We start from the raw sequence: 26,659 nt of genomic DNA, 5'->3' as shown, positions 1-26,659 counted from the left end.
CTCTTGATTCACGACCCAAACCCTGTTCAATGCCAACACCCGCAAAAAAGAGTCTTTTGCAAGACAAGGCAACAATTTCGAATTTCAACCAATTTACAGCGTGCAAATCATGGCTCAAGTCGATGAGTTTCATTCCCGACGTGTACGAGTATTCAAGAATGGTGATGTGTTCTCCCCAGGGCGTCGTGTAGTTGTTTCGACTAGAGTATACCGAAACTTTGAGCAGGTAAATCATCGTCAATCCAATCTTTTAATTTCACAAGGACGTGACAAGTACAATGAACATGCAAACTAACGTCCATTACAATCAATTACCTTTAGTTCTTACAAGCAGCAAGCAGAGAAGTAAACCTACGAACAGGCGCCATACGCAGGATATACACTCTTGATGGACGTCCAGTCCGCTCACTATCTGATTTCAATGATAATGGGTTATACGTTGCTGCTGGTGGTGAACCTTTCAAATCTGCTGCATATCCAATCCAAGATGATATATTTTCATATGATCAGCAACAACAGGGGCAACAAGATGGTATGCCACAAGGACTGCCTCCTATTGCAAGTAACAATGCACCACATTGGGTTGCAGTTGGAGGACGTGTGCAAGGATCCACGCTTAAATTGAAGGGGTACTATACCAGTGCGCAACAGCAACAGCAGTTTGCGAAGGAGGAGGAGAAAGAAGTTCCGATTTTTACCCAGACTGTAAGTTTGCGAACTATCCATCAGTCTGTGACTCTTTTTTTGTTGTATTCAATGAATCCTAACACACATACCATCACACTAGTCCAAAGGCTACCGTGTTCAAATACTAGCAAACGGAGACTCAAAGCTCCCAGCCATAAAATACGTCCTGAACTTACGTAACTGTCGCTCATTCGACATGTTGCTGCTCACAGTGACTCTCGTCATGCCGGTAACCCACGCTCCAATTCGCAAAATCTATGACCTGGAAACTGGTAAACGAGTCAAAAACTTGCAAGGATTACGTGATGGACAGATATTGGTTGCTAGTTCACGAGATGCGCTTAAGATGGTCGAGTACCAGATTTCCGGACCGTATAATGGAAGTGCTATGTCTAGTCCGGTCTCACCTACCAGTATGAATGATAATGTGAGTTTCAGAAATCTGCTGCTCGTAGGGATGTTTTCAATATTCTATTTTATCTTTTTTCGCCCGGTCTCCACTCATTTCATCAAACACACGCACTCACCACATCCAACCCAATAGTTCTATTTGAGCCCATCAAGCGACAAGACCCAAGCACCACGAGTCTGCACCTTCTTCCCCAACGGAGACTCCTACCACACGGGCTGGACCGTCGCCGTAAAACCCTCCCGCTTCCCATCTATCCGCCGTCTCATGGAGCACCTCGAGCACCTGTCTCACGACCACGTGCTCCGCATCTACGGAACCGACGGCCAACGCATCCGCCAAGTCGACGAACTCGTCCACGGACACGGCTACGCCCTTGCCGGCGACGATCCATTCATTCCCGTCCGCTACAATGTCAACAAGGAGAAACGAGCCACGTCAAGTGCTGGTGGTGTAGGACTGGGTGGATACTCTCTCCACAATCCATTCATGAAGGTTATTAAACAAAACCATCAACGATCTGCAGAGTCACGACAATCGCTCGGTGTTGCGTCAAAGAGGACGTCGACGACCACAAACCCGAATAGTAACAATGTGGTTGTTAATATGGTGGGCGCTGTGCGTATGGGATCTGCCAAGCCAAAGAGTCGTGCTGCAGCACAGCAACAGCAGCCACAATTGCCTGATGCACCTGCCAAAGCCATCAAATCCATGAACGAGACGTTGGCTAGAGCTGCTGCAATGACCAAAAAGAATACCGTTGCTCCAGCCGCTGTAGTACCACACCCAGATGGTATTGAAGAAGACGCACTAGCTCGATACCAAGACAACAATGGCCAGGAAGACTATGGAAACGATGCACCAACCCAAGTACTGAAATCGAATGGATCACCAAGTAGTTTTGGATCAGTCGGATCACGACACGTCAAGATTCAGGAAATGATGCAGCAGGATGACAATGGAGATATATCTGGATCAGCTGACTCAATCAACAACAACAAGAGTCGTGCCAAATCGGCCAAACCTGGTATCCGTGAACGTATGGCTCAAGCTCGTACCCAGCCTAAGCGTGATGCTGAAGACGAGGACGAACTCGATGCTGAGGATCAAGCTGATGATATGTAACCCACTTTGACGAAACCGTTGTTAGAATTCAATTTATGAAACACTCGCCTCTATATATAACTTGTTGCTTTTATATCGAAATGTATTTTTACCCAATTCAAAACAAAGGGACTTCTTTTTATACACGAGACGCGATGACAATTTGTTTATATTCAATGTTCAGGAACGATTTTGGCTTTAGGATCTGAAATCCATTGTATACGGTCTACTTGTGAATGTGTTAGTGTAAGGCATACAGATCGTTAGGGCGTTTTCACACGAGTACATACCAGCAGTGATATCACACAAGGTCATTGGATTAGGCAGCTTGCCACCCAAATCAGTCTTGTAGTATCCCAATCGACCTTCAAGAACGACAGCAGCACTAGAATAAACCTACGTTAGCAATGAAGATCCAAGTGGTATCTGTAAAAGAATAAGGCTCTGAACTCTAAACATATAATAGATATACGATACTGCAAACGCACCCTTTTGCCAACTTTGGCGACCACGACTCCCGAGACCTCCCAACAAGACGAACATTATGCCAATCAGGCACAGTCTTCCATGTATCGCCATCCTTGACATTTCGATTCGTGACAACCTTGAGCTTCCATATACCTTTATCACCGTTTCCAGCAACTGGGTGTTGTTCTGCAGCAGTATCGACGGGAGCACCATCAGGTTCGGATTCAGGAGTAGCCGAGGTACTGCCATATTTGAGGAATTCAGGATCACTTCCTATGCGGCCGACGAGTATGATCTTGTTTAGGTCTGCTGCGAGTCTGGTTGAGCTGAATGCCTGGGAAATGTTTGATGGGTGCGAGATTTTGATGATTTAAGACAGAAATATATGTATAAGACGGAGAAGAAGGGAGACATACTCGTGATTGTAATGAAGTACGTATTAATCTGTTCATCTTTGCCTAACAGAATGTATTGGACAAGCGCTAGCTTTGGGTATCAAACTGGTGTTTTTGGAAGTTTGCGAAGCTCCACCCAACAATTAAAACGTGTCCATTTCGAAGAGGGATATTTGATGGCATTTTATCTAGTAATTGAAATATAAATGAATTTTAATACATGCGTCAAGCACCGTGATAGAACCACGTGACTGGTCTGTTTGGTCCTTGTTCCTTGTTTCGTTGTAAGAAGCTTGCCGCAAGCGTTGGAACGGCCAAAAGATGGACGCCGATGATCTGTTGCGTGAGTTCTCTAGGCTGGCTACTACGGAACGTACGGACTTGTAAGTGTCTTCTGGACAGAGTGTATCAAACTTCGCCACCACAAAGTTCATGTTGTTTTGTACTTGATCTCAGCGGTTCATTGGCGTTTATGACATTGTCTTACAAGTTTTTTACATTGATAGTCTATCTGGCCTGTTGGAGCTTTGTTCCGTACGTGTTTTCGCTGACATCAACCAGTCAATGGGACACAAGTCGCAAGTCGTTCTTCATCAACAAGTCGCATTTTTTTGCAACAGAACGACATAATTTGTTGCCACTCCCTGAACTTGTACGTTCCTGATATTCACAACTACATCTGTTGTAGGCTCCAGAACTGCGTCGACTACAGGAAGGCTTATGGAACAGACGGGCTTTTGGATTAGACCTACTTTCTGAACTCCCACAAGAGATATCCTGCCACATCCTCTCCTTCCTACCAGCGCCAGACCTTGGAATGATAGCAAGAGTGTCATCAAGGTGGAAACTTATCGTCGACGATCCATCAGCATGGAAAACGATATGGATTGCCAATATTGGAAACCTGCAACCGTTGAAACTGCCCATGATAGACTACCGGTCTGATGTCCGGACGCTGTTAGAGAAGCTGTACAAATGGAAGAGATATGAAGTCAAAGTATCTAGATTCGTGGCTTTGAGTGTTGCTACGAGGGTTACTGCTAGTAAATTGGTGCCGTTTCCGGATGGCAAACAGCGAGTCGTTATTGGGACGGGATCGAGAGCATTGATTGTCTATGAGGATTTTGCCAGCCCTGTGCAGTTGGCGTGGTGGGAGTGCCATTCAGTCTCTGTAGTAGAAGGGACGCCTGAAGTGATTGTAACTGGGAGCTTCGTGAGTGATGTTTGAGCAGCGGAATACGAAGACACCCTTTAATCCCTGCTTGACTTCTTACCGCAAATACACAAGTAGGACCAAACGATACAGTGCTGGGATTGGGAAGGCAACCGATTACAAACAATGAGGGGGCATCTAAACTCTGTAACAACATTAGCCTTGGCGAATGAACTTCTCTTCTCTTCAGGCCCTGACAAAAGTCTGATTGCCTGGAACTGGAAGACTGGCGCTAGACTGAGAATGCTTCATGAAGCAAATGTGTCGAGCCTAAAAGTGGCAGACAATGTCCTTATATCTGGTAGCTTTGATGGCAAAATCACCCTATATAGCACCGACGCAGAGCGCCCACTGGAAGTCCTCTGCTCTATAACGCTGCCGTCGCCTATAATATCCCTGGATTACTCACACTCTAGGCTGATTCTTTCATGTGGTAGCGGTCTGATACTGGGTAAAATGGAGCTAAAAAGCTTTAATCAAGAAGAGTTCGAGTCGGGGTTGTGCTTTGTCCATTCTATATCTTCAGGTATGGTGAGGTGGTGTATAGAAGGACACAACTTTGTTGTGGCTCGAGGCGATGGACTCGAGCTATGGTCCGTGCATCAGCCTGTGCAGCAAAAGTCTGCTGCTGGTAAGATCAAGCAACTTGGTTGCTCATATGTCAGAACGTTGAGGCAGCGATCAACGGGAGCCAGTGTATTCTGTGCGTTTGAAACGGATTCAAACAGCTGGTGGGCTGTTACCAAGGTGAGCTATGATTGGGCGTGGTCTTTTGAGGGATGCAACGATGCAAGAACTGACATCTTTCTCCAAACACGATTTATAGCAAAGCGCCTTGTACGTGTATAGCTTTGTCCAAGGGGGTGCACCAACGTCGCTCGTAAAACAATAATAGCAGAGTAGTAGAATAGTAGAGGAGTAGAGCATCATCATACATATAAAACTCATTTAACAGTGCATGATTCTGATGGTAGTCACGCGATTTGCATCATTGAAAGCGGACTCAAGTGAAAGAACCGTTGGTAACTGTTTATAGTAGCGAACAAAAGAAACAGCCCATATTTTGGCATAAATTTGGGCTCGGGAAGGTAAAACGAATCAGCAGCAGCCGGTCTTTGGGAGATAGATCCTTTGATGGCTCTTTCCATATCAACTCTTCCCGGGTACCGCAGTTGGCTTTTTCAGATATCATGCAATCTCTGGGCTGAACTCCGTCTTCCTATTCTCCTCCATCCAAGCATGATTATACCCCACAATATTCGGGTGCTTTAGTTTATTCAACAGCTGGACTTCCTTCAAACTCTTTATCAGCCAACTACGGTCTTTACCCATGGAAACTTCTTTGATGGCGTAATTTCCCATTAGATGACCATCCATTAAATGAGAACATTCGTATACTGTCCCATTTCCACCCTCTCCCAACTTGCGGCCTTCAATGTAGTTGTCTTTATAGTAATCTTTGGTAAAAGAGAAAAGAGAGACTTTTGGGGGCTTCACTGCTACGATTCGTGATTCTGGTGATGATGATGATGGTTGCGCTGACTGTTCATCTTCAGTAGATATTAGTGCATTATAGATAGCAGCAGTAGAAGCAGTAGGACTAGGCCGCTGCTCTTCACCATCCAGTGTAGGCTCCGTCTGTGTGCAAACATCCACGGAATTTGTCACGTATGTAGTAAGTGGTTCCAATAGTGGTGATGGTGGGAGTATCTGTTGTAGCTTAAGCAATAACTGCTCCTGTTCGTGTAGTTTGATCTTGACAGCAACCAAGGCTTTCAAGGCATCCTCCTGTTGGTCCTTCAGTTTTCCTAGCCACATATAGCGCTCCCGTGCGACGGCCTCATCTATCCGTTGTTGTGTACTTTTATAGGGGCTGCATCATGGCTGTTGATTGTGTTTCGGGGAGGACTTTCATTGCTACTATATAGATCAACACTTAATGGAGACAGTGATGAATGCTTTGGTTGCGATTGTTCGTAGTCGTCTGGCGTCGTTCGCTTGTGAGAAACAGGGGATTTCTCAACAGGTGACTTAGGTGATGGTACTGGTTTGAATTCAGATACTTTCGTAGCTACCTGTCTCCATACTGCTGACGAGAATGGCTAATTTCGATGGTAGGAAGGAGTCAGAATGCGCTCAAGACGTGTATTCAAGCTCAAATGTAACATTGCGTCCGTTGATTCAACTCAACACGACTTTCGGCATTCATAGAGTTGTATACAGCTTCAACTGAAAACAACGCCTTGCATCATCTTATATCCACAACCCAAGCTTTACTCGGCTTCGAAAAACGCGAAACTAACAAAGATCGAAGATTTTCTTTACCTCAAATGCCTTCAGCGCTGACAACTTCTTGTCTCCTGGCTTCACGGACTTGCCAATACAAGTATGCAATCGGTCACGTATAAGTGAAGCCTTTCCAAGAGTTTGAAAGACCTCTGCGCATGCAACGGCAGCAACTGCATTTCTGTATTCGATTTCCGATGCGTCAACGGAAGCAATGTATTGTTGGACTACCAGAATGGATGAAGGAAGTCAACACTCTAGACTCGCCGTTGTCTCAAAGACTTAGTGGCTCCGGGTAGGAGCTCGAAATCTTCACTTACGTTTGATTGCCATAGGGCAGTTAGTGTTTAGCAGGTTTAAAGTCATCTTTGAGATTCGAGACGTAACGTTTGGAGAGCTAAAATATACTTTTCAATATTATAAGAACGATTTCATTTCAGAATATATCACATTAAGCGGTTGGAAACTCGCTTTTTCGAGTCAACATTTACATATTATTGCAAAAGGCGAGTTTACTCTTTGACTTACCCAAAGGAGGAGGAGGGCCTGAAATGCTTTGAGAGGACTACTACTAACTACGTAGATTGAAAAAGCTCGGACAACTTAAATCACTGATAGGAGACTGCTAGGTGCATTTATGTTTGGAAGGTTTGGGTCGATTTTTTCTGTGCAAGGAGGAAGAAGAAAAGACAATTCGACCAACCAGATTCCACCAATTTAACAGTGGCCGCCCACAAGGCCACTCCGAGATTTGATTAATACTGAAGATTTGGGGTAGAAATGGGCGGTCCTTTATAGAAAACATCCACGCAACTTACGCCTTCCTCAAAAAAATCGACTTTTGAGACTTCAAGGTTACCTCGGCACTTCCACGGACGCAGCGCGAATGAAAATATGGAGTCTCTTCTGAGTTGTGATGCTACTACTATTGCGATTGACTACAAGGGTGGCAACTATTTACTACAATTTTTATAAACTATGATATATACTTACTTGCAGCAGCTGCTGCTCTTGAATTGTATGCAGTACCGTTAAAACAATTTAGGGATCGTTGGCCGCCACACCATGGTCAAAGATCGTCTGACGCTGTGCAGGAGACTATCCTTAACCAAAAGCCAAATTAATGACTTGTGGCTGCACTGGCTGCTCTCTCCCCCTAGTTCAAAGTCGCCGAAGACGGTAAAGCGTCCTTGGTTTCTCATCATTGCTACGAGAGCCGGTACCCCAACGACGAACGTCTGTTGTTTTAATTCTCTCGCCACAAGGGTGTGTCGTGTTTAGCCTCAGACATGCAAGAAGCGAAACTAGCAGCAAAGATCGTCTGCTGAAAGTCCTCCTCTTGCCACGAGAGACTCGTGTCGCCCTGACTTGCAAGGAGTTGGTAACCAAGGAGCGTGTGTAAAAGTATGCCTCCACCCAAAGTGTTTCAGCAGTTGTTGCAGTAGATGAATTCAGAACTAAACGAGGTGATTTCGTAGGAAATAAATAGGCAACTAAATTGGGACATTTTAAAAGACCACGACGAAAAGGCACAGAAGGAAGATCACATACTGTCCAGTATCCAGTAGCCTTGTAAATAAGATCGTGTAGAGCGGTAGAAGTTTCCAAATACGCTGGCAAGATACAGCGAGTGCCACTCTGGTCAGTTTTAGAAGCAATGTTTGATGTGTTGCCAAATTGGACTGCGTAGTATTGTCATCCTATAAAAAGAGACCATTGCATGTTAGCATACCATATTAAAAAGAGATTGCGGCCATGAAATTTCAGTTTCAACCGTTGGAAACTCGCTTTTCCGACCAGCTTTGAAAAATGCGAAATCAACATATTACTGGGGACTTACCAGACAAGATGAGCGTACTAACAAGCTCGAAATGGTTACTCTTAATTACCATACAGAGAATCAAGCGTGCGGAGCGCTGAGATCTTCACTCCTGTCAGCTGTTTGGATGTTTGGAAGTTTCGGAGCATGTGTTTTGATATTTGGAACAAGCAAGCAAAGAGATTGGCCGCTCGCTAATTTAGAACTTCGAGAACTCAGAATTGCCTAAACAATCTAAGCTTAGAAACATACGCGCTTTTTTGTCAATATGTTCTATTAGTTTTATGACGCGACAAGGCTTCCTAGCTGGTATAAATTATACGACAGCATCTCTCAGGCATCTGCATCACGAATAATTACTTTCTACACAAGTGCAATTACTTTATGCACAATTCCCAATTCAGAAGTAGCCCATTGCTGCAATACAGGGAGCACATCGCATTGTGCCTTTGGCTTCTGAAAAGTGACTCCTGCAGAAGGGGACTTTTTCGGCAACCGCTTTGTTCTGTACAATAACCGCTCTCAGCTTACACTTAGCCCGTACTTGGCTTAAATCATGCCTCATCCTAACTATGATGAGAGGATAGAGTGTCTGTTTGACAATAGTATACCACTTGGCAGTGTTCCAACCACGGCACCACGTGGCAGTATATGACAAACGGGGCAGCATAGTGCCAATATTTCCCAATCAGGATAAAGAGTCGTGAGAAGTTCTCATGCGCTGTATTCAGAAGCGGATACTTTTCAATCACTGCGTTCAGTCACAGGCCAGACTAGTGCTAGACAAGTCCTGCCTATGGCCGATATAGTAGATTCGGCAATTGTATCCCTCCATACATATGTTCTCAGGGCTCCTCTACAGGTCTCATATTAGAGGAAGCAAGACACGTTGACTGCATGCTGCCACCACACAATACGATGAAGGCAGCCAGCAGCAATATAAGTGAAAGTATGATAAATAGACGGAGCTTGGGAGGTGCTGGTAGTAGTGCTGACCGTTGGTTGATTTCAGACTCGGATTCCCGAAAGATCTTACAATTGGCATCTTGGTTAGTACCAATACAGAAACACCGAATAACACGTAGTCGTTTGGCTTCCTTTAAGATTATAGCAGTCAAATTTGTCTTGCTGCGAATATCAATGACGTGAATGTCTCGAATCTGTTCCTTTAGCAATTCAGGAGATAACGATTTTGTGTGGAATTCGACCTGTAGGACCAGCAAGATCGTGAGCTTTCAGATCACTTGTTACTTGAAGTGCTTCAACGTTCTCGATCAATTTGAACCCGTGATCTCGTGTGTCTTAGAGGACTTTCTACGTGATTTATGCTACCTATCGATTATACACAGATAGTTCATTGCTTAAGGATGCTTGGAGGTATTACTTCCACAACTAATACTTTGGGAGAGAGAGATCAAACTGGGCAGGGCTTCCAACGTAGGAGTTTGAAAATCAAGCAACTCGAGCGGTGAATGCTGTCGTGTTTGGTCACGAAGGAGAACGTTTATTGTCGCATTGCCACCACACGCCTAGACGTTATAACATAACAAAGGCGTGAGTTACATGTAAATTGATCGTCCACCAGGGAAGATGCGAGGTTATCAGTCTCATGATGCTCATTCCGATGGTCGAGAACCTCCACAACAATAATTCCGGTTCGTTTCTTTAGACCGTGACTCGCGCAGTATACTAGTTTTCCAGCCCGCCGTGCTTGGATGAGTCAACGTTCCAAAATTTGCCACCACACAAAACCAGTTTTCTACTTCCATAAAACCTGCACTGCTATTTACGCCTTCATCACTACTCGTACAGAATAATCAATAAAATCGAAAGGTACGTCTGCTGCATCTACCGCATTTCTACTACTGTTGCTAGGAGCGATCGCAAAGTTTGCTCCACTTTTTTCAATTCTGAAAAAGGATTTTTCGCTGACCCACCCTTCTTCTCTTGATCAATCTAGATGTCCTCAATAGATGCTGACACAAGGACCTCCATTATGGTGGCTGGTTTCGTCGGCCTCGTCGGTGTGATTGGATACATGGCATACAAGAATACCCATGGTGCTGAGCAAAAGAAGCCAGAAGTTGACTCATTGTACAAACGAATTGGTGGCGAGCCTGCTGTAGATGCTACGTAAGTGACTGTAGATTCAGTCATGCTGTACACTTTTGAACGATCGTGTTCTGAAACGTTGATCAGTTGTATTCTAACCTCCAGTTCTTTCTTTTTAGTGTCGAAAAGTTCTATGATCTCGTCATAGCTGATCCCCTCCTACAACCATTCTTCAAGGTACGGCAAGTGGCCTGGTATTGAGATGTGTGTTTTACTCATTACTCATGGCTGACAATCTCGCGTCCTTGTTTTCAACTACACAGAACACCAACATGAAAAGGCAAAGAGGCATGCAAAAGGCCTTCTTCAACCACGTACTCGGTGGCAAACCTTACAATGGCAAGAACATGAAGGAGGCTCACGCCAAGATGGGTATGCTCTTACGCAAAAAGAAAGAAAACCGCCACAGAACCAACATGAGCAACTCCTAAACATCATCACCATCTCTAGGTTTGAAAGACGAGCACTTTGATGCTGTCGCAAGACATTTGAAAGAAGCCATGGAGTCACTGAATGTACCAACAAGCCTCATCAATGAAGTGCTGGCTGTTGCTGAAACTACCAGAAACGATGTCTTGGGACGCTACTAGAGTGTTCACACACACAAATATGATTATCTTTGGCCGTTGTCGAGGTATATAATCACGCAGAAAGTATAGCAAGCTTATGCAGCTGAGTCATGTAAACAACATCATTATTAGCACATACCCAAAATATAAAATACTGGAAACTGAAGACTTCAGCTGGTTGACTGGCTGTTTGCAACTAGCGTTCCCTATACCTAACGACTGGCGAGCTCTCAATCCCACGCAGAAACTTTTGGTTGTTATCGGCTGATGCACAGTGCTAGTTATTGACTCTTTGTGATATAACCCGTCGATTCTCTATTCAAACGCGTCTATACATACACATGTCTCCTTGAAAAGAATGCTTTCCTTTCCGCCAAACTCTCCAACAAAACCAAACTCACATTGACGCAAAGACATACGCCATAGAGAAAAGGAGACAAGGATGGCTCCAGAAGAATCTTCCAGTGTTCATAGGAACAATCAATCAGATGTATTCGTCTTGACTCTTGGTATGAATCTGTCCTGTATTTACATCAAGCTCTCCTACATTTGGTGCACAACATCTCAAATTTGGCCTCGTAGAGAATGAAGACCGAGCATACGATGTCTCGTCATTCTATCGTGTGCATATTGATGATCATGAAGAGGTAAATTCGTCGTCTTTTGCTTTAAACTCTAAACAACGGCTGTCAAAAATATCAGGCCACTTTTTTTAGTTATTGACTTTTCTCTGCGTTTTCACCTTAGGCTGAACGATTTGAAGTCGCCAAGCACTTGTGGAAGGAAGGACTCAATCTTTTGGCTGATGATAATGCTTTTTGTGTTCAAATATTTGGTGATGCTTTGACAAAGGTATGAGCAAAAGAACCATTCTGATGTTTATTCTCAATGCTGTCATCACATCATATCTTACACATTCATCTCCTCCTTGTTTAGTCTATGCGGGTCTACAACCCACACAACCCAATTCTCAAAGACCACCAACATCGCCTCCCATCAATGCTACTCGCCCAACAAGACCTCGTCACTACCGGTGAAGCAGCATCTGATTTGACTGCAACCATGATTCGTGCTCTAGCTAGTACATCCACATCAACAATCAACGAATTCACACCAGTCTTGAACGAAAACCGGAAAGCTACATCACGCTTCCCATGCAGTATGGCTGAATATCTCGATGATATGGAAGATCATGATATGGGAGCAGAGTTTGAAGTGAATGATGAGATGGAGCCTCGTGACCGTGGTCGAGTGCGTGAGAAGAAGAAGAGGGTTGAGAAGTATAGGGCTAGGAGAAGTAAAGTGAGTGGTCGCTCGTACATATTATTGTGGTTTTTACCAATTTTTGCATCGTGGATTCCTGGGTATCTCAACAAGAAATGGATTCATTAACCATCTATTTCGTTCATAGGAAGAAGCTGGATCTGAAACTACGGATGAAGCCACAGCTCATGAAGACCGTCTCGTCACCTTCAAATTCCATCTTGCACTGGTCAAGGCTATGATGTGGCCAATGTATGATGAGAATGGTCTAGTGCTTACTCGCACTGAACGTCTCAAGCTTGCTGTTAAAGGTCTGGATGAGTGGTGAGCTATAATTGCATGCTTTGAAGCGGTTTTTTGGCCTGCTGCTAGCAACAAATATCGATTTTCGTTCGAATCATTGTTAGTGACAAACTGAAAGTCCTCTCATCTCGCTATGGCTCATTCGATTTCTGGCGCGCTCTCTTCTTGATTGAGTTGGGTGACTACACTCGAGCCAAGAAGCTACTCAAAGATGCTATCTACTTTGACCATAAGCTCTGGTTCCACATCCCAACAATCCACTACCAAGCCAACGAAGTCCAACTGCTACGTCAATGTCTCTCGATCTTGATTGAGACACACAATACACCACTGACTGAACAAGATAAGGACGCACTCGAAAAATTTCCGCATCGACTTAAAAGGGGCAAATATCAATACGACTCTGTATACCAATACGCTCGTGTCCTGCTACTCGAATTACTCGGTATCACCAACCACGCCTTCGAGTACAAACATGTACTCGATATCATCGAATCATCCAAAAACAACAAGGATGTCCTATCAACCCTTCATCTCATCGTATCCCAATTCTATACATACCTGTTGACTGCACCTCAACATGCCGAATACGCAGCTGACGCATACTGTCTCGCTATAATCATACTGGGTGCTATTTGTCAATCTCATCCGACCGCTGAAGTCAATTTTACTGGGCTCTTCAACTTGCGTAGTCGATTATCGGTTGCGTTGGGTGTTGTCGCTGGATGGTCTCCTAGGAAGAATGATGGTCTTGTACGTATTGCGCAAAGCTGCTGGGATGAGTTGATTCAGTCGGGGGTTCTTGTGGGGCCTATTGTTAAGGATGTGAGAAAGTCGCGGTTTGCGTGGGCGGATGATGAGCCAGGTGTAGAGCTATGAGTTGTTGATTGGAGGTGGCAACGTGGCAACGTGTGTTGCAAATGGGTGGTATGAGAGGGGAGTGTGTGTACGTGCTGTATATCTGATGATGGGGCGTGATTGTTGCTTATGCAGGAGGACTAGTATTTGCTTTATAGGATGGGCGCTTTGCATATATTCATATAGCTTCGCTTATATTCTAAGTTTGTAAATTGATGTAGCAAATATACCACACACTTAGTAAAAGTAAATCAGTCCACATCTGCATTTGTTATGCGATTATCCCATGTTTGAAAATGAACGCAGAAAAGCCGATACACTGTCATGCATGCACTGTCATGTACGCACGACGTCTATTTTCTACGCACGCCCAGATTCGTTCGACGAGTACGATCCTTGGCGATGCTCGACCATAGCCCGGGTGTATCGGTTCAGGCGCGACGCCCACAGGTAGATCAAACAACTCTTCAAGCCAAGTTTTCTGCAGCCTGATTTGTGACATCGTGATGCATTCCGGAAACTTGTAGACAGAAAGCGGTATGTACCGCAGAAGACGTACATCACCAACCGCACACCTTGAGGTTTCTTGATGAACTTTGTTCTGCATGTCGAAATAGCACCACACGCAGACTTTCCTTATGAAGAGAGCAAACCGATATATTCATAATGTATAAGGGTTGGTTTGAAACCTTTCTCAAGAAACGGCGTGCATTCTTGTTACTTCGTTGGGGTTTCAACGAAACCCTTTACCGCCAGGAACACGCTGAGTCTTAATAGCAGTACGAACTCTAGTTGACCCTCGCCCATAGCCAGATGATATGAGTTCAGGCTCGACCGCAAGACGTAGATTGTTTTTATGTGCATCATAGTGGCCAGATGAAGAAGATCCAGGTAGTTCAGGCATCATACTGGCTTTGATTAAAGCAAATTGGTCTCGGCCTTGCCGAATCGTGCGAGCATACTAGTGAAAAAAAGTCGAAAACAGATCGATAAAAACTTGAAAAGCTCAAATGGCACCTTATTTCAAGATCTCACCAACACAGCATTCCATGTGAGTACCGATAACCCAATGAACAGACCTGCAGCGACTAATCCAACACCGGCAGGAGTGAATCCTCCCACAAGCAGAGCAATTCCAGCTCCAACTCCAATAGAGAAAGCGATAGACCCTAGAAAATTGACTTGACGAGTCATGAAACGGGCATTGTACACCGCGGGCTGTGTACTACCAGGATCTGTTGCAATCAAGTCCGTGATTGTGGTCTACGAGGAGTATTGAATGGTGAGTGTTGAGAATCGAGCATGAAAGGGCCCTGAGAGCGTTTCGACGGGACAAGAGGATACATACTTGAGGTGGGTCAGCATTTTTATCATAGACTGGAAGAGTATGAGAGTCCTTTTTAGGTTGTCCTAAACCTTCAGTGCGCTTCTATCGACACATTAAAAAAGCGTTGTATCGAAGGCTGGATTGATAACTAAACAGCAAGCTTTAATGTCCATACCTCAACAGGAGGTGTAGCGATTTCTTTCCCATGATTCTTGGATGCCCACCCTTCCAAAGCGTCATTCACCATAGTTAACGTGTTCAAAACATTAGGATTTTGGCTGTACTTTTCTGGGAGAGCTTTGTGCACAACTTTTTCAATGACTTGGTTTCTCAATACAGCGACGGCTGCTCGTCGTGCCAAATCTTCTGCTACTTGATTTACGACGAACGATGGAGCCTAACAAAGAGGGAAGGAAAGAGTTAGAGATGAGGTCAATTTGCTGTTATACCATACTTGTTCGATTGTCGCTTACATGCACAACTGAGCTGAATGCATGGCTCCCTATAGAGGGAACAGCATGGAGACCGAGCTTAGCTAGGAACAGTAGGGGTATCATATGCTGAATAAGAGCCTTGTTTGCTGATAGAGACTTGAGCCAAATTAGGAATGTTGAAAGAGTTGGTGTCTGTGCGTACACCTTTCATCACTTTTGGGAACGGATAACGATCCACCAATATCTGGCACACCGCAATTTCCATTTTGCACACTTGGGATGAATACTGCATTGATGGAGACAATGCACTAAATCGAAAGTTGGAATGGCATGCATGGTCAATACAAACCAATTTTTTGGATGTGACCTAGCAGTCCAAAATAATCTGACAAAAACAAATTGTATATGATCCATAAATCACCAACCATGCTGCGTGAGTGCTCTGTCTCCATGCTGTTCCTTCTATAGGGAGTCTACCAACTCGTCAAGACGATATTCTCAGCATTATCACACACAGAGTTTCAATAATAGACGGTATATTTCAATGTGATTTGGGTTAAACATCTAACACAAAGCAATTTCTGTAACCCTTGCTTTCAAGGCATTCCACTAGCACCAGTATCAGGCTTTGCAGGAAAACGAAGTCTTGGTGATCCTCGACCAGGGCCAGAATTCATCGGCTGAGGCTTGACGCGTCGAGAATCTCGATACGCAGCATATTGATTGCCATTTAAAAAGAGTTAGGTGGTTGAGAAGCTCTATAAGCTTTAATCCAGGTTGATTTTTCTTGGCCTTTGAGAATATTTTTCTTGACGGCCTATTGTTCACGAAGCAAAGACGTTCAATAAATAGTCCGTAACAAACACTACTAGTCTTTGAACTCACCGACAACACATGTATTGCAAGAGTCCAAGCTCCAATAGCCAATCCAGCTAGAATGAAGGCACCACCAATAGGAGCCCCCACTCCCGACAGTGAGATGCCAGTTCCAATGGCGAACAAAATGAAAGTAGTGGCGTAGAGGCTCTTGACACTGATCAGAGGTTTCTCGGCAGGGAACACTGGAGCTAGACCTTTGATTCCAGTCTAAGAGAATTCAAAGCAAAGTGTGGGTTAAGAATTGAGCCAAAAAGCCCCCGCGAGACGCTATCTCAATGCAAGCTAACATACTTTAGGTGCATCTGTATACGGTGTATCAGCCCCAGATGGACCAACACGCCTGTTTTTCTCATAGGCTGGTGGTGTACCAGAGCCATCGTTGAGTCCTGCTAACAGAGCTTTATTCTATTCAAGGAAACCCAAAATGCAAAAGAATCAGGGTACGTCTCCCAAAAGTCAAACAGAAATCTTCATTCAACTTACCTCAAGAGGGGGTGTAGATATTCCACGCATGAGATTCTCAGCTTTCCAGGCTTCCAAAGCGTCGTTCACCAATATCAACCGCTCAAGGGTACTAAAGTATTCTTGGCCTTTGCTGCCTGGAGTTTTGGAACCGGGAGGTGTTACATCCTATATATTAAAGCAGTCAGAATGTGATCAAAATGAGTCTCAAAGTTGGTTGAAGAAACATACCCAGATGGGACGGGAGAGGACCGTGTCAATAACTTGGGTCTTTCTACCGTTAACAACAGCACGAGGAGTCAATTCCTCTATTGTAGGTTCTAATACAGTGAATGGATTCTCCTAGAATGGCAAGATTCAACGAGGAAAATTTAGAAATAGTCCATTGCGAAAAGTCAACGAGTTTTATCCTTTGGATACCTGCTGTGTCACTGGCTGTAACTCAACCTCCTCCACAGTAGAAGCAGGACTGAGAGGTAAAGGAGGAGCAGGTGGTGGTACACGTCCAGTACGAGCAGTACGCAAAAAGGTGTTTATACTACGAGCTACACTTCTAAACAATCCTACTTTACGTTTCTTCTCTGGCATGTCCGTATCACTGTCCGAGCTTTCCGAGTTTGGATAACGTGCGGTGGTGTCAAATACGTGGATACCAGCAGTCTTTGGATTGAATGACTCTTTCGCACTGGCAGGCCAAATTACAAATCTTGCTTCTCTGCCAGAAACCATTGTCGAGTATTTCTATGCGGAAGGATAAAAGTCAGTGATTGGTTTCGTTTCAGACTTTGCGCGTGAACCGTCAGAAGAAAACACACATGGTTCGAGTTCAGAGGGTTGGAAAGGAATGATACAACAGGGTAAGTTAAAGCAGGACGACGACCTCCGTGACCTTGTGGCAAGCCCTCTGGCGTGGCTGGATAGTAAGAAGCAGTATCATGATTCACAGTGACCATCATATCCGTAGTCTCATACGAATTTGTTACTTCATTCAGTCGGATTTCTTGCCATTTGGACACGTCAGTACCGAGAGATACCAAGATTGACTTGATGTTGCGTGCACGTAAGAAAGCCTCGTAGGCTTCAGATCGTGTTTGTGACAGGGTGGGGACTACAAAATTCAACTGGGAAGCCATGGGAATCTCTTGTTTTGTTGCAGGGTCTTTGGCGATGTGGTATATTGCGAATAGTGAGACTTGGTTCGCAATGAATTGGAAGGCTACAAGATGATAGGATCAATATCAGTTTCAGATTATGGAAGTGAAAGGAAAAGCAGCAACAAGAGAAAAGAGAAGCAAGAGTAGTAAAACCACTTACGGACAGCAGCCACACTGTTTGCGAGCCATAATATCAGAAATATTGTATACACTTTCGACATCTTTGGTGACTGGGATGGTTGTTGCTCTGCTTTGAGACAGTGAACAACTTTTCTGGACAACAGTGATTGGTGTGTGTGCAACAACATGTACACTTGCACAATATGGTTGGGACATCAATTCGGCTAATCCCCCAACGGTTCAAAGTTGTGTAGTGTGCTGGAATATGAATCGACTTTGAGACAAGTGAAAGCGGGTTCCAAACGATACTTTTGAAATTCTTCAAAACAAGTCCACGCGAATGCATTTAGTACCATAACAGCGCACATAGCAATGGTCTCTTTGGATCTTTGTGAAACGAATGGTAGAAATACACTGGACACGAGTTTTGTCAAAGAATCTTATTTATTAAATATTCAATTGAGGGTATAAAGAAAACACACAGAATGCTCCTAAGCCCTGTTTTCAAGGTTTTCCATTAGTGAGTATTGGGATGAGGTCTTACAGGAGTACGATTTCTTGGTGATCCTCTTCCCGAGCCAGACTTTAACGGCTGACGGTTGATAGGTGAAGAATTTCCGTATGCGGCATATTCGTGACCATATGAAATTGAATTTGGTGGATGCGAAGCTCGGTTTGCTTTAATCCAAGCTGATTTTGCTTGGTCTTTACGAATGCTTTTCATGACAGCCTAAGACAATAGCGAAAGTGAATTAGATGAATTAATTACAATGATACAAGGATGACATTTGTTCCAATAGCCCATTCTAAGACTCACCGACAGCACATGAGTGGCAAAACCCAACGATCCAACAGCCAAACCCGCAATGACGAAGGCACCACCAATAGGAGCACCCACTCCTGATAGTGAGATGCCAGTTCCAATGGCCATCAAGATGAAAGACGTAGCGTAGAGTTTCTTTACGCTGATCAAAGGGGTTTCAACTGGGGATACTGGGACCAACTCCTTGAGCTCAGTCTAATGAATGAAATATATCGTGTGTGAGAATGAACCCATAGCAAAGAAGAGCTTGCACGTACTGAACAAAAGGCAAGTTAACTCACTTGATGTGGATCAACTGCGTGATCCTTCTCAATCCTTGGTGGATCAACAATCCTTGTCGCAAAGACTGGAGGAGGGGGAGCCACACGCTTGCTCGTAATGACTGGAGGAGGTTTCTTCTCAGTGACGGGAGGAGGCGTATCGTGCACCCTTGGATAGTATTTAAGTTCTTGATCAATTCCTTCCAAGAAATGGCGACTCTAAATGCAAAAAAGATGAGACGACGTCTTTAGACACTTTTCAAATGAAAGTAATGAATACCTTAAGAGGCAGCTCGATGCCCTTTTTCGCATATCCATCTGCCAAGTCTTGAAACACCTGGTGTGCGCGTTCCAAACGCTCTAAGAGAATTTGTTCTTCAGCGGGACTGAATTCTAAAGCTGGTGAATTGGCACCAGAGGGTGTTACATCCTACAAGAAATACCAAATTCAGGACAGGAATTCACCAACCTGACTCCCCTTTCCCAACTAACAACTTACCCATTGAGGTGCTCCTTCTGGTCGAATGACTTTTTCAAACACCTGGTTTTGAATACCAGTAAGGGTATAAGCAGCAGTATCATGGAGGAATCGGTTATGATGAGAAGGTTCGAACTGGGGCGTCTGGCGAAAAACATTCGGAAGGTCAATATGCAATTAAGGGCCACCACGAGAAGGGAAGAATTGCAACTCCACATGAGACAACTCACAGCATGTACTACGGAGTCCCATGGGCCAGAATATAGATGGTCTTCCCAAGTACCAGAAGTCTCTGAATGTGATACCTGACCAGTACTCAGAAAAGAATCAACCATTGGAGTTACACGTCGAAAGACAGGTGAGTCAAAAGGACTGTAGGAGAAATCACTGTAGGAGTCCGGTGTGTGAGCGCCATCATGGAGTCCTGGCAGGAACTCGTTCTATTCCCAAAAGCAAGGTGGGAAATGTTAGAATGTCATCAAAGTTGAAAAAGGAAAACTTCATTTTAAATAGCTCAAGAGGCAGTGTGGTTATTCCCTCTGCGCGTCGATAGGCCTGAAGCAGCATTTACCTCTGTGAATCGACCAAGTCCTTCACCCAGTCTACCTAAAGTGTTTGACCGTGAGAGATCCTAATTTTTCAGAAACGTTTGATGTGGTCAATAATCAGAAAATGACGTGCGTCAAAATAAATAAGTTTTGCCCTGATATGTGCAACTTACCCAGACTGGTGTAGATGAGATGACTCCTTCAAAAACTTGAGTTCTCGTACTATCGGCAACAGCTGAATACTGTGTGAAATCATATCGAGTAGATCCGAATGGACTCTCCTAAATTCAAGCGGCAGTGTTAGAGAGAATTGGGTGCCAAAGTAAAACGAAGCGGTATTCTTTTGTTTACCGGTTGTAGCACTGGTTCAAAGTCATCCCACTCGTCGAAACGTGGAGGAAACGATCCTGATGTTACCCGACCAGTACGACCGGTACTCATAAATTCACTAGACAAGCCAACAACGCGACTAAACAGTCGATCTGAGCCACCGTTTGCTGGAGTTCCAGGCTCACTACCGGAGGTTTCAGAGTTTGAATAACTGGCTACGGTCTTAATGTCGGCAGTCATTGGGTTGAAGTCGTCAGACGAAGAAAATGGCACAAGGTTGTCAAAGATCTCGACCGAGAATTTCTATTGAAGTTTTGTTTGAAATGAGTAAGAGTGTTGAATCACTCCGTATAGCAGAAAGTTAATGCAAAACTTACATGATCAGAGTTCAAAGGCTTGGATAAAAAGCTAGTCACTGGAAAGCGAACAAAGGGACGTTCTTGTATGACTTGAGTTGATTCTTCCAGCGGAATGTCTGGATAGTATCGTACAGTGTCTTTATCAATGTAGAGCAAGGCTGGTGTGGTTTCATACACATTGGTGCGTTCGTTGAGCCTGATTTGCGTCCACTGCGCCATCTGGGTTCTACCATGAAGGGTTTTGAGAACCACCCAAGCGGATTGAATATGCTGTTCACGTAGAAAGTTCTCATAGGCAACTGGGGCTGATTGACCCGGCTTTAGCACTACATGGTACAAGCTATCAGCCTGTGGAACCTCTTGTTTCGTTGCAGGGTCGATGACCATGCTGTATGTGGCAAGTAATGAAATTGAATCTGCAAGTGATTGCAGAGCTTAACGAAATAAGGGGGAGGGAGCTGGATGAGTTCTGAGTAACAAAGACAAGTTTTGTCAAGAATAACCACACTCACTAGATGCTGAAACGACTTTGGCTAGCCATATTATCACGAAAAGGGTATACAATTTAGGCATTTTTGATGATCCTTGGTAGTTGAAATGGTTGATTGACTTGATACAATAAAACAACTTTCGTGAACAAACTAGAGGTGGCAGTGTGCAAACACCTTGCACACTTTGCTCAGCGAATCTTTCAAGATGCCACATGACCTCCTGATCATAGGCATTTCAAAAGGAAAATGGGCAGGAATGAATTGAGAAAAGCCTCCCATGGGTGTTTGGTCAATGCGAAAATGATGCCCAGATCTCGACCAAAGTTCAGCGATTGATGACGTTTGATTTTCGACGTAATGTAGCGGTTATCATAAGAGATTCTAATAAATTGGTCTACAATTAAAGCCTGTTTAATGGAGTGTTCATTGTCCAAAAACAAAAGTGTTGTCGCAAGAATGAATTTCAGAGAAGCTAGTCAAAGAGCATGGGACTTACTTAGGCTTTCATTACCAGGATCTGTATTACTAGTGGACCAGCCTTCTCTTCAATGTCTCAAATGGAGTCTTCCTGGAGGAATAACTTCGATTTTCGAATCTGGAGCAATGTGCATTAGAGATTTGAATGAAAAACGTGATTCCAACCTTAGGCAAGCAATCATTAGTCTAGATTTTAGCTACTTTAATTAATTCGGACCGTGTTTTCTTCATTATCTAATCACTAAAATCCACACATCAACACTTTAGGTCGTCATTACCATCAAGAGTGGTCATTATAACATCTCAGCATGTTGCTAAATGTCACGTCGAAATCAAGGAATTCATCCTTTCACATCGATTCACGGACGTGAAATTGTTTGTTACGCTATCTGAAGATGCTCACTTACAAGAACTTGCAACTGACCCGTCCTTGAGTATTGGACCATTTGGAGGAGCGTCTACTACTCAGCCTGGTGGATTATCGTCACGTTGGTGGTCACATGTAGAGAGTGTTCTTGCTGACTGGATGTCTGAAAGCGCTGCAAGGTAAATCTATCGACTCGAGTGGTATTTGATGCAGTGTTTCCCTGAACGAAGTCTTTGAGCTTTACCTAAATGGCTTTCTGTTATTGTAGACACGATCCGAATTTTGCTGGAGATTATATGGTGTCTATCGAACATTTGCCGCTAACGTGGTCGTTGCTGTCGGACTATGTAGTGCTGTTTCCTGGTTCGAGCTTACTGTTTCCTGCTCTACCTTCTACCTCAACGCGTGCTGAGAATCAACCAGGCTTCCAGGTACATCTTTTTTCGTGACTCAAGCACTCTCAACCCAAGAATTGAATTAACATTCCTACACGGAACTAGGCAGACATACAGCAGCTTGGAACTTCACTCATGACCTTTCTTGATGTATCGCACCTACGCGATGAGATATTCGCTATTGGTAGTGTAGTAACGTGATTGCTCAGCTTTATTTTTGCACTTGCTGAACACTGATGATAGGTGAAACATCTCGACAGCTTGGTCGTTTTATTGTCTCACGTTCAGCTGCATCACCAAGAAGAGACTCTGGTAATGGAATTGCTGTGATTCTGTTTGATCGAGTAAGTGTTACCTTCTTACCGAATGCCAAAACAGCCACTTATCCACTATAATCATTGCTGACTCCAATTGCAACAGACTCTTGATTTGGTTTCTCCAACAATGCACTCTGATAATATACTGGATCAAGCATATTCGTTGTTGCCACGAGTGACTTCTGGATCAGTGGATTTATCGATAAATCCAGAAGCATTGTGTGGTGATGGAGCTAATAGTCTAGGTCGTGCTAGTATAGCACATGGAATGGATCCAGATTCGGTGGCTCTGATATCAGCGCTAGTTATGGTGGGGCAGAGAGATGGACTTGTAGCTGTGAGGTATTTACCATACAAATTCGTACTGACCCACTTTTTTGCGCCCTGACTCGCTTTCCGTCGTTAGGAAGAGACTGGTAGATTTGATTGGTAAAGTAGTGCCAGATGTGAAACTACCGAAGGTGATACCTCCATCTTCATATTTGAATGTTGTTTTCGTTTTTGCTTATTGCTTATTGTCACGAATTAGATTTTGGGGAAAGTTACCCTTACACAACTACAGAAGCTGTTGTCCTCTTTTGTAGGCAACGAACGAGCGTTCTATCGATACGGAAACTTATTACAAATTCTGTCTGCTGCTGTGGAATCATTCCAAGAATGGTGTGTATACACCATTTGCAATAGCAAACACGTCACGAATACCAATAAATGTTTCATAGTGCAAACTCCAAATGGGACGAGCTGGTATCAATAGAAAAGACGATCGCCCTCTCACTATCAGAAACCGGTGATGCCGTATCGACCTTCCACCAGCTAATCGAGCTCATACCTACACCTGGACGTCCTTCCGTATTCACCATCCGAGACGTCCTATGTCTCACCACATACATATACGCATTACTGGGCTCTACTATAGATATCCCAGAAGACGAAGAGCTCGTGTTGATTAGCACATTCATCAAAGCACTAATACCAGCAAGTGCAACTGCTGCAGATGACGACGATGCAAGACTTGTCCGAATGGATATCGAAACATGGGTCACGAATGCTTTTAGAACGTTACGGACCATGGCATCTGCCAGATCGAATCTGCATACACCGTCCTATCGACATGTGCTGAAGAGTAAGAGTCCAATACCGTATGTTTCGTTGCTGAAACAGGTTGTGATGGATGTGCTGCCTGGTGTTGGAGGTGCTGCAGCAGATCCGTTCGGCAGTGAGGGAAGCAGTAGAGCAAGTGCAGTTAGTGAGGTTGAAGATTTGCCGCATATTCCATACGGTGGTACCTTGGGAAACGTGTTTTCTGGATTCAGGTATGAATCATGCTTCAACGACAATTGTACTCTTTTTTGCGTTCTCATCATTTTAAACATTTAGGAGGCTTGTGGGAGGCGGTCGTCCACATCCTTCTCAGTACAAGAAGATCTTTGTGTTCGTTTCTGGAGGAATGACGTTTTCTGAGGCTCGTGAATTACGAGAGCTTGGTCGTGAACGTGATGTGGAGGTTTGTCAGAATGGGGGTTGCTTGGGTTTGTAAAGACCTTCCTCTGAAGAAATCGTTTTTTGCATAGATTTTAATTGGCAGTCCAAACGTAGCGACATCATCAGTGGTATTCCATCAATTGCTGCCTAGGTTGCCTGATGATCTGAAACTCGCATGAGCACATAACCGTTTTGGACAGACTGCGATTGTGGTTCTCTTTGTATACTAGTCATCACACGAATATATAAACTTGCATAAAAAACTTGAAGACTGTTTGTTGCTTTGTAAATTATGTATATGTTTATATTACTATCTGTCAACTGCGAGCTGTCTTCATTGCTATCCTACATTTGTGACTTTGTTCTCCATCACCTTCTGGACTTTGTAATGAGTCAAATCCAACCGGTCCATTCCACACAAAAGTACACCGGCTCATCGTTCACAGCATCCCACGAGCACACCACATACTGTTTCTTAACCGCACCACCTAAACGCCCACCCGCAACCAACTCCTTCATATCCGACCCAACATCATCCAACAAATTCAGCACATAATTACTATGATACCGCATCGGATCACCCGGATATGCACACCACTTCCCACCAAACTTGGACCCAGCCGACATAAAATATCCTCGATTCCACAAATCCTCGAATATTTTGGATGTGACTGTTGGTGTTGTGTATCGTGCTGGTATGTCTGCTTTGTTGAGTGGTGTTGGTTTGAACCATGGGAGACGGATTGAGGATGTGAATGTGGATATTGGGTGTGGTGGGAGTGTGATGGAGGGTTTTTTACTTGAGGGTGATGTGGGTGTTGTGGGTGCTGCGTTTTGCTGCTGTTCGGGGCCTTCTATTGCATCCGATTGTGATGGTGTCGTATTGATTGTCTTTACAGGAGCAAAAAAATTCCCGTTATCGGCATCCTCGGCGTCAAACGGTATAGTAGTAGTGGCTTTTGATGCCTCCTCTGAGGATTTAGTCCGAGCTCTACTAGCAGCCATCTGACGACCCTGTATAGCCCGTAACTCATTAACTTTAGCTCGTTGGGCGGCATATACTTGGTATTCAGCCTGATATTGTGCCTCTAATACCGCCATGTCTTCTTCTGTCGGTTCTCGTAAACAAGATGCATCATCAACCAAATCAATAACATCTTCAGGTTCAAAGTAAACGTGTCAGTAACGAAATAAAGAATATATAACGATATTCGCGTGATAAATTTTCACTTCACATTACCTCGTTTAACGAGAAGCGAGACCTCCTCAATTGACAATTCAATCGGCAATCCCATAAACCAATTCTGCGAAGGCATTCTAGGCAGTGTGCCAACTAGTGCTCCTACTATTCGATAGTCACGGCGCAGTATGATGGCAGCTAAGAAAGTAAGGTGCAGTGAGCTTAAACGTGATTGATTTTGCTTCAAAGAAAGAAAAAACCGCAAAATGAGCTTACATTGTGCATCCCATATGAAAGCTCTGTCTTGGATTAAGTACACTGATGGTCTTGGAGCGTCGGCAGCCATGGCTTTCTTCTCTGCTACCGATCGATGCTGATTTGCTATGTTTTCTATGAACATTCCAGTTGCTGATCAAAGTTCAAGACCGAGAAGAGATCACGCGTTGGGGACGCATTGAACTACCTCATCGTTACTTTGTGAACTAGTTGATGCTAAAACTCTTATCAGTACACGAACGTGGGCCAACGGAAGCTACAAGGTCGCGGTGAATTTCTGTCTGATCGATTTTGGCGCTGGACGAGACAACGGCCTGACTACAGTACAAGTCAACAAGTTTCGAAGTATTGCAGATACTTTTTGCAGAGGATCAAGTGGTCGCCTCCAAATCGTTGGACTATACGCCAAGTGTCGAAGTCTTCCAAAACAGTGTTGGCAGCTCACTGTTTCTTACTCTTCGTACCGCTGGAGTACGTGTCGAGACTGAATCAACACTTCGAGTATCAAGTTCTCCATAGTTTCATTACGCATTCTAAAAGTCAAAAAATAGCAACAATCTACCGCAATGGCCTCCATCCATTCTTCATAGTTGTTTGTGATACTGTATCAACCTTCCAGTTAATCCAACTCATACATATTTGTGGACGTCCTCCAATGGTCGCTTGTCGAGACTTTCGCTGTCTTCTCACAATGCGTATTTGGGCTCTAGATAGAATGGGTAGAATGCGTATTGGGGCTCCGAGCTACAAAGTTACAGAATGCCGTTGGTATTGGCCACATGAAGGAATATACACATTCTAAACGTCCCCTCTATCTACTGTTGGACCAGTGGGGTCTCTGAAACATGCACCAGGGTACCAAAAGTCGTTCTGCCTCGATTTGGACCGCGTGGATTGCACTGCTGTAAAATCAACACTTTGTGCACGTGTTTGATACGAGATACGGAGGTGTATGGAGCTTGAATTGCTGATGACATGGCAATTTTGGTTTCTTATGTAACGCCTCGCTGTGAC

General features: G+C 44.2%; 7 protein-coding genes across 7 annotated transcripts; 5 read left to right on the top strand and 2 right to left on the bottom strand.

Moving 5' to 3' along the window:
* Positions 1 to 109: 109 nt before the first annotated feature.
* SmJEL517_g02775 (uncharacterized protein) lies at positions 110 to 2,221 on the top strand (the record flags this gene model as incomplete). The annotated part of the gene is made up of 4 exons (XM_031168703.1): positions 110 to 226; positions 322 to 705; positions 788 to 1,114; positions 1,232 to 2,221. The coding sequence occupies 4 exons, from the start codon at positions 110 to 112 to the stop codon at positions 2,219 to 2,221; spliced, it is 1,818 nt and encodes a 605-aa protein (XP_031025426.1).
* Positions 2,222 to 2,373: 152 nt separating this feature from the next.
* Positions 2,374 to 3,120, bottom strand: SmJEL517_g02774 (uncharacterized protein; the record flags this gene model as incomplete). The annotated part of the gene is made up of 4 exons (XM_031168702.1): positions 2,374 to 2,426; positions 2,491 to 2,585; positions 2,689 to 3,002; positions 3,085 to 3,120. 4 exons carry the CDS (start codon positions 3,118 to 3,120, stop codon positions 2,374 to 2,376), a joined length of 498 nt encoding a protein of 165 aa, XP_031025427.1.
* Positions 3,121 to 3,384: 264 nt separating this feature from the next.
* Positions 3,385 to 5,190, top strand: SmJEL517_g02773 (uncharacterized protein; the record flags this gene model as incomplete). The annotated part of the gene is made up of 6 exons (XM_031168701.1): positions 3,385 to 3,446; positions 3,570 to 3,597; positions 3,752 to 4,276; positions 4,355 to 5,023; positions 5,103 to 5,156; positions 5,188 to 5,190. 6 exons carry the CDS (start codon positions 3,385 to 3,387, stop codon positions 5,188 to 5,190), a joined length of 1,341 nt encoding a protein of 446 aa, XP_031025420.1.
* Positions 5,191 to 10,341: 5,151 nt separating this feature from the next.
* On the top strand, positions 10,342 to 11,083 carry SmJEL517_g02772 (uncharacterized protein; the record flags this gene model as incomplete). The annotated part of the gene is made up of 4 exons (XM_031168700.1): positions 10,342 to 10,514; positions 10,613 to 10,670; positions 10,757 to 10,865; positions 10,944 to 11,083. The coding sequence occupies 4 exons, from the start codon at positions 10,342 to 10,344 to the stop codon at positions 11,081 to 11,083; spliced, it is 480 nt and encodes a 159-aa protein (XP_031025421.1).
* Positions 11,084 to 11,504: 421 nt separating this feature from the next.
* Positions 11,505 to 13,507, top strand: SmJEL517_g02771 (uncharacterized protein; the record flags this gene model as incomplete). Its single annotated transcript, XM_031168699.1, has 6 exons — positions 11,505 to 11,571; positions 11,645 to 11,709; positions 11,810 to 11,914; positions 11,999 to 12,364; positions 12,474 to 12,649; positions 12,733 to 13,507. The coding sequence occupies 6 exons, from the start codon at positions 11,505 to 11,507 to the stop codon at positions 13,505 to 13,507; spliced, it is 1,554 nt and encodes a 517-aa protein (XP_031025422.1).
* An 8,100-nt stretch (positions 13,508 to 21,607) lies between these two features.
* On the top strand, positions 21,608 to 24,368 carry SmJEL517_g02770 (uncharacterized protein; the record flags this gene model as incomplete). The annotated part of the gene is made up of 11 exons (XM_031168698.1): positions 21,608 to 21,756; positions 21,896 to 22,174; positions 22,264 to 22,426; positions 22,496 to 22,574; positions 22,634 to 22,734; positions 22,811 to 23,049; positions 23,114 to 23,168; positions 23,270 to 23,367; positions 23,427 to 24,020; positions 24,085 to 24,211; positions 24,279 to 24,368. 11 exons carry the CDS (start codon positions 21,608 to 21,610, stop codon positions 24,366 to 24,368), a joined length of 1,974 nt encoding a protein of 657 aa, XP_031025423.1.
* A 214-nt stretch (positions 24,369 to 24,582) lies between these two features.
* On the bottom strand, positions 24,583 to 25,715 carry SmJEL517_g02769 (uncharacterized protein; the record flags this gene model as incomplete). The annotated part of the gene is made up of 3 exons (XM_031168697.1): positions 24,583 to 25,346; positions 25,430 to 25,567; positions 25,646 to 25,715. 3 exons carry the CDS (start codon positions 25,713 to 25,715, stop codon positions 24,583 to 24,585), a joined length of 972 nt encoding a protein of 323 aa, XP_031025358.1.
* Positions 25,716 to 26,659: the final 944 nt, after the last annotated feature.

Source organism: Synchytrium microbalum (genome assembly GCF_006535985.1).
Source record: "Synchytrium microbalum strain JEL517 chromosome Unknown SmJEL517_scf0012, whole genome shotgun sequence".
In the NCBI taxonomy this organism is placed as follows: domain Eukaryota; kingdom Fungi; phylum Chytridiomycota; class Chytridiomycetes; order Synchytriales; family Synchytriaceae; genus Synchytrium; species Synchytrium microbalum.
The sequence above is the reverse complement of the archived record's forward strand: the minus strand, read 5'-3'. Positions and strand labels throughout refer to the sequence as shown.